General features: G+C 39.0%; 1 protein-coding gene across 1 annotated transcript in view; it reads left to right on the forward strand.

Annotated features, from left to right (window-relative positions):
- Positions 1–7,808, forward strand: part of SIRT1 (sirtuin 1) — a 43,757-nt gene that overhangs the window by 19,740 nt on the left and 16,209 nt on the right. Inside the window, exons 4-6 of the mRNA XM_017502075.2 lie at positions 4,330–4,477; positions 5,910–5,989; positions 7,557–7,743. Coding sequence (XP_017357564.1) covers positions 4,330–4,477; positions 5,910–5,989; positions 7,557–7,743 — 415 coding nt within the window. The remainder of the gene's footprint in view (positions 1–4,329; positions 4,478–5,909; positions 5,990–7,556; positions 7,744–7,808) is intronic.

Consider the following 7,808-nt stretch of genomic DNA (forward strand, 5'->3'; position numbering starts at 1 on the left):
AAAAAAAAAAAAAAAAAGAACATAGCCATGCTTATTTATATGTTGAAATACAGTTCAGTTTGTCAGGTGACCAATTTATTAGTATCGATTAAGATGTTGAGTGGCTTATTCTAGTGTGGTTTTGTGGAATGAAAGAGACAGGAGGGATTATGAGGACTCTCCTTGCCAGGATTGATGTATTTCACTTTTTTTTTGACAGGAAGGAAAGTTTAGGTTCTATTTTCTTAGCAACTCTACTTACTGCCTCCATCTGATCTATATATAGGAGGAGGTAGATATCAGCAGAGAATAGCATCTGTACATTTTGATTAATTCTTTTAACACTTTTTATTTTTTAAAGAGGGAATTTTGGCCGGGCACAGTGATTCACACTTGTAATTCCAGCACTTTGGGAGGCCAAGGTGGGTGGCACCTGAGGTCAGGAATTTGAGACCAGCCTGGTCAAGAGATCGAGACTATCCCGGCCTGTCTTGGCCAGGTGAAACCTTGTCTCTACTAAAAAACAAAATCAGCTGGAGGTGGTGGTGTATTCCTGTAGTCCCAGCTACTTGGGAGGTGGGAGAATTGATTGAACCCAGGAGGTGGAGGTTTCACTTAGCTGAGATTGCGCCACTGCACTCCAGCCTGGGTGACAGAGTGAGCCTCCATCTCAGGGGGGGAAAAAAAAAGGGGTGGGGGTAGGGGTGAATTTCATTAGGTTGTGTGAGCTGGAGTGTGGCACCCTTATAGGCACCATCATAGAATACTACAGCTCCCATACTCCTGGACTGGAGTGATTCTCCCTCCTCTGTCTCCCCAGTAGCTGGAACAACAGGCCTGTGTCATCATGCCCAGCTGCCTTTTTTGTTTTGTTTTGAGCCAGAGCCTCGTTCTGTTGCCAGGTTGGAGTGCAGTGGCATGATCTCAGCTCACTGTAACCTCTACCTTCTAGGTTCAAGTGATTCTTCTGCTTCAGCCTCCCAAGTAGTTGGGACTATAGGCACACGCCACCACACCCAGCTAATTTTTGTATTTTTAGTAGAGATGGGGTTTTACTAAGTTGGCCAGGATGGTCTTGATCTCTTGACCTCCTGATCCCACCTGCCTGCGCCTCCCAAAGTGCTGAGATTATAGGTGTGAGCCACCGTATTGGCACCTTTGCCTTTTATTCTGGGGTCTTTTATTCATATTGCTAGAAATCTGGAGAAGAAAGAAAGGCATAATCTCTAGAGAAAAGCCATTTTTTCTACAGATCATTCTCAGCTTTAGTTTTGCCCATGTTGGTTGCCTATGGCCAATTCCTGGATTATTTACACGTTTCCAGACATAGCTATGTGAAAGCAGGGTTTGCTTTTATAGTGTTTTGAGCCTTTGGTTCAAGTTCTTCCATTCTTAGTCTGTAAGGATCCATGTGGCAGCAACAGAATGGCCTAGCTCTTATGATTGGTTCCTTAAAAAGGCCTTAGGATATTCAGATCTGGGTGGTCTTGCTTGGAACAGGGCTCAGCATGTCATACTTTGACCGCGGAAGAGTTAATCCATATTCTATCTGTGAGTTGTATCTCCAGTAATTTGGTTTTCAGCAAGTGGTCCTGTGTTAGGAGGAGTGGTTTATATTAGAACAGAACAGTCCTTCCAGAGTAATTTTTTCCATTATTTCAGATTTAGGTTTTTTTTTAAAAGGCTCTCACTCTGTCACCCAGGCCGGAGAGCAGTGACACGGTCATAGCTCACTGGAACCTCCACCTCCCTGGGCCCAGGTGATTCTCCCACCTCAGCCTCCCAAGTGTCTGGGACTACAGGCATGAACCATGAGGCTGGCTAATTTTTGTGATTTTTGTAGAGTCAGGGTTTCGCAATGTTGCCCAGGCTGATCTTGAACTCCTGATCTCAGATGATCTGCCTGCCTTGGCCTTCGAAAGTGCTAGAATTAGAGGTGTGAGCTACCACACCTGGACTGTTTCTCTTTGTCTGAACACTATATTTAAATCTAAAAATTCAGACATGGTCCATTTCATACTTGACAGAAAGCATGAGTCAAAGACTCAAATCATTCACATTCTCAGATGTAAAATGTAGCTTATAAAATAAAACAAAAATGTCCTTTATAATTTGTCTTAAAGGTAGTTAAATTAATTTTAAGGGCTAACCTTGAACTGTTATAAGTAGGACAGGAGGGAAGCCAGTATAAGAGCTAAATCTAGTGTCCTGTAGATCTTTGTGTTTCTTACCCTACCCTTTAGAAAGGGTGGGGGTGGGCATGGATAAGACACACAGTTAATTTGGCGGAGGTGGGGGGGGTGGAGTCTTGGTACTTTTGTTCCCTGATCATGCCCTGGAGTTGTTTGGTGGTTTTTTATTTTTATTTTTTGACGGAGTCTTGCTCTGTTGCCTAGGCTGGAGTGCAGTGGCGCAATCTTGGCTGACTGCATCCTCCACCTCCTTGGGTCAAGCTATTCTCCTGCCTCAGTCTCCTAAGGAGCCGGGATTACAGGCGCATGCCACTACACCTGGCTAATTTTTTATATTTTTAGTAGAGATGGAGTTTCACCATATTGGTCAGGCTGGTCTTGAACTCCTGACCTCGTAATCATCTGCCTCGGCCTCCCAGAGTGCTGGGATTACAAGTGTGAGCCACCACGCCTGACTAGAGTTATTTTATTTTATTTATTTTTTTAAAATTCTGCCTTTGGCATGCTGTTATCACTTCCTTACTGCTATGAATCCTATTTTATCTGTTGCCTAGCATATTCTCAGAGTGCTTAAAATACTCTAAAAGCTATTTCCAGAAGGAGCTTTAATAAGACATTAAAATGTTTAATCTCCCAAATGTAAATATTCTAGAACAAAGCATTGTGGGGAAGAAAACATTGGTTGATTTAACACAACTTACTTTCCCAAAACAAGCTACCTTTTGGTTTTCTGTAAACATTGACTTCATTAGGCTTTTCCCTTGCTACTATTTGCACTGTCCGTTTCTTAAATTGCAGTTACTGACACAATTTGTGGTAAATACTGGAATGTAAGGTTTTTAGCAGCATGTATGTGATAGCTGTTACAGAATTCACTTGCGTTTTACTTAGGAGCCTAGGAAGTAGAACCTAGAAGTTTCAGTGGGAATTTTTTTTTATTTGAAAGATTAAATAGGTAAAAAGTCATCTTGAATTTCTATTAAACTTTTTTTGTATAACGTCAGAAGTGAAAGTTCCCCCATATCTGCTTATAGCCTGTTTGTATCCTTCCTGACTTGATTGATTAAATGGACATATCTATATACATGTGCATATAATTCCAATTTTTGCTTAGTAACAAAAACAAAACATGCTATACATACTGGTGACTATTGCTTTTTTCACGTATGTCATGAGTCATTTTCCAGGTCAGTTCATCTAGATCTCCCTCATTCTTTTTTAATAGTGACATACTCCGCTATTATGGATGTACCATATTTATGCAACCGGTTCCCTACTGATGGACATACGGTTGTATCTAGTTTTTTGCTGGCATTATGATAGGTTAGAGCCTGTAATGAATGGTAAGGAAGTAAGTAGATGATAGCACTACTACTTTAAAGGAAAAAGTAGAGAAGAAACTTCCTTTGCCATAGCACTTACTAAATGAAATTTAATAAAAACACTGTCAAAAGTTGGGAGGACCAAAATTGATACTTTTTCTCTGATCTTTTTGCCATGTGTATATCTGAATTCTTTGTTTTTAAAGAAGAAACAGCATTGAAGCATTATTTGGGGGGAAAAACACACACACAAAATCCAGCAACTCAGCATTCATGAGCAACTCTATACTATACCAGTATGTGCCTGTGCAGTGGAAGGAAAACAATTTTGGTAAGGATTGAAACTTTAGCTTTAAAATTCCAACAGGTTGATATTCTAATGAATGATAAATCAAATAACAATTTAAATATTCTTGTATTGACAGTGCTTTTTTAAAAAATCACCCTATCTTTGTTATTTGTAATTTTAGTTTTAAACTTTTCCCTTTTTTCTTTAAAGAAAAAAATCTGAATTTGCAGCCAAAAAAATTAGATATCCTAAGGTTGTATTACTTCTGACTTTTATTAAAATATCAACATTTATTAGAAATGTTTACCGGTCGACTTTGTCCTTTTCTTCAAGGGGCCAAGTTCACTAATTGCTGAGTTTTATACAAATGATAACAACAGTCCTTTTGTAGGTGTGTGTTGCATCCATCTAGATACTTTAAAATGCTCATCTGTTTCATTTTTAAAATTATATGTGGGGTATTATAATCGGTAGTTTTTTGTTAAACGTATTACATCTGTTGTTTATTTCACTAATGTAAATTTTTTCTACCTTTTGCTTGATATAGGAAATATATCCTGGGCAATTCCAGCCATCTCTATGTCACAAATTCATAGCCTTGTCAGATAAGGAAGGAAAACTACTTCGCAACTATACCCAGAACATAGACACGCTGGAACAGGTTGCAGGAATCCAAAGGATAATTCAGTGTCATGGTTAGTAAACTTCAGAATGTTTTTCTATAGTTTATTTTAGTTATATAGGAAAAATCAGGATTAGAAAGCAGACTGCCATCTACAAGTGGAGATTAAGCATTATTTAATCATGTTATCTCATTAATGTAGAATAACCTCAGAAAAGTGGAAAGTGAAAATAATAACAGAAGTATTGGCCTTTGTATGAAACCTCATATAATAGTGTGGTTTTGGATTTCAAAGATGTTGCAGCTGCTTGCAGTCTCTTCTGGCCTGATGCCGTGGCTGCCTGTAGTCCTAGCACTTTGGGAGGCCAAGGCAGGCAGACCACATGAGACCAGGAGTTTGAGAATGGCCAATGTGGTGAAACCCTGTTTCCACTAATTATACAAATATGAGCTGAGCATACTCAAGAGATTGAGGCACGAGAATCACTTTAACCCAGGAGTTGGAGTTTGCAATGAGCTGAGATGGTGCCATTGCACTCCAGCCTGGGTGACAGAGTAAGACTCTTAAAAATTTTTTTATAAGAATAATATTAGCTACTAATGAAGAAATACGACATATTTAGTTTATGAAACTATAAGAGAACTGGATAGTTGAGATGTACAGGATTCAGAGATTTAGAAATGTTTAATGTAAAACATGAACAGGTCATTTTCTTATGTATCTGAACTGTTTCTAAGAACTGCTAAGCTGAGGTGGTAGAATTGGAACTATCCAACTTTGCAGGATTTTAGCCCTGGAGGAGTGAGTTGTTATAGTTTTGTTGAAAAGAGTAGCTTTATTTATTTTCTTTTTTTTTTTTTATGAGTTGAAAAGAGTAGCTTTAGAAGGCATCGTTATATCAGTGTCTCAGCGATTGAGAATTGTATTTATTCTATGTATAAATAAATAAGTATATATGTAAATTCTTTATCCCCTAGATTCTCCTGTAGTGTATCACAAAATCTGCAGTGTGTTCTGAGTTTTGTTTTTTTGTTTTTTTTTTTGTTTGTTTTTTTGAGACGGAGTTTCGCTCTCGTTGCCCAGGCTGGAGTGCAATGGCGCGATCTCAGCTCACCGCAACCTCCGCCTCCTGGGTTCAGGCAATTCTCCTGCCTCAGCCTCCTGAGTAGCTGGGATTACAGGCATGCGCCACGATGCCCAGCTGATTTTTTGTATTTTTAGTAGAGACGGGGTTTCACCATGTTGATCAGGATGGTCTCGATCTCTTGACCTCGTGATCCACCTGCCTCGGCCTCCCAAAGTGCTGGGATTACAGGCGTGAGCCACCACGCCCAGCCTGAGTTTTAAAATAAAAGTTAAAAATCTTTGAACTCTCTTAACTTTGCAGACTTTATAACCTTTGTGGTGTGTCAACTTTCTTAAATTGTCAAACTTTATAACATTTGTGGTGTGTTCAGGAGACAAATAACTTCTAATAAAGCATGTCTATGTTGGTTATTTTTAGGTTCCTTTGCAGCAGCATCTTGCCTGATTTGTAAATACAAAGTTGACTGTGAAGCTGTTCGAGGAGATATTTTTAATCAGGTAATTTGTTTCCCATATTTTAGGAATTGTGCATGTCTCTGATGTATTTCTTCTTTTGCCTCAAAATCCTTTTTTTTTTTTCCTGATCCAGGAAGAAAATAGTTAGCACTGGGAATTTTGGTGAAATACACAAGAAACTTTCAGTACCTTAAGTAAAAAAACAGGTCTATAAAGTCTCTTAAAATTATGAAATTGTCTTCTTAGTGTCTAAGCCAAACATAAAATATCAGATCATAAGCAAGTGGTGTTATGGTAGTTTTTCTGATCCTCTTCCCTTTTTGTGCCTGTCAAGTTTGGACCTTATATTTGTTGTGGTAATCTTTTTAAAGTATTTCATACATATTCATTGCCAAAAAATATAGGAAAATGTAGCAGAAAATAAAAATTACCCAGAAATATATCCTATGTGTTTAGCAATATGTAGAGTTAATCATGTCATTAGGAAAGAGTAAGAACAGGGCCGGGCGCGGTGGCTCAAGCCTGTAATCCCAGCACTTTGGGAGGCCGAGGCGGGTGGATCACGAGGTCAAGAGATCGAGACCACCCTGGTCAACATAGTGAAACCCCATCTCTACTAAAAATACAAAAAATTAGCTGGGCATGGTGGCACGTGCCTGTAATCCCAGCTACTGAGGAGGTTGAGGCAGGAGAATTGCCTGAACCCAGGAGGCAGAGGTTGCGGTGAGCCGAGATCGCGCCATTGCACTCCAGCCTGGGTAACAAGAGTGAAACTCCGTCTCAAAAAAAAAAGAGTAAGAACAGTATAGTAAAATGGAATCATTGGTTGGGCGCAGTGGCTCATGCTTAATCCCAGCACTTTGGGAGGCTAAGGTGGGTGGATCATTTGAGGTCAGCCTGGCCAACATGGCAAAACACTGTCTCTCCTAAAAATACAAAAATTAGCCTGGCATGGTGGCGTACACCTTTAATACCAGCTATTGGGAGGCTGAGGCAGGAGAATCACTTGAACCCGAGAGGTGGAAGTTCCAGTGAGCCAAGAGTTCATGCCACTGCACTCCAGCCTGGGCAACAGAACAAGACTCCATCTCAAAAAATAAAATGAAACCATTTTATTTTACAAATTTGTATTTTATTTATTTATTTATTTATTTTTAGAGACAGGGTTTTACCATGTTGTCCAGGCTGGTCTCTATCTGCTGACCTCATGATCTGCCCTCCTTGGCCTCCCAAAGTGCTAGGATTACAGGCATGAGCCACTGCGCCTGGCATGTATTTTTTTTTAGAAGGATCAATTCCCATTTTGTGTATGTACACACACTGTGTTTTTCCTCTTAATATATGATGGATTCTTGAATGTCAGTGTTTTTTCTACATAGATATTATATCATAATATTTAATTGTTTCATAGTATATTAATAAACTTTCCATTATTGACAGTTGACGTTTTTAGATTGTAATCCAGTTGCTGTTTATCCATAGCTTTTTTTTTTTTTTTTTTTTTTAAATAAATCTGAAATGTTTTCTTACAAGTATGGAAATGTTGTCTCTTTCTAACTTGGGCTTACTCTTCGCTTCTCTACCTCAACCAAAATCTGAACATATGTAGGTAGTTCCTCGATGTCCTAGGTGCCCAGCTGATGAACCACTTGCTATCATGAAACCAGAGATTGTGTTTTTTGGTGAAAATTTACCAGAACAGTTTCATAGAGCCATGAAGTATGACAAAGATGAAGCTGATCTCCTGATTGTTATTGGGTCTTCCCTTAAAGTAAGACCAGTAGCACTAATTCCAAGTAAGTTGGTAATGGTTTTTGGAAAACATTTCTATATATAATGCCATGGGTTGTGGATCTGTATA

The sequence above is a fragment of the Cebus imitator genome, unplaced genomic scaffold, assembly GCF_001604975.1.
Source record: "Cebus imitator isolate Cc_AM_T3 unplaced genomic scaffold, Cebus_imitator-1.0 Scaffold290, whole genome shotgun sequence".
Classification (NCBI taxonomy): Eukaryota; Metazoa; Chordata; class Mammalia; order Primates; family Cebidae; genus Cebus; species Cebus imitator.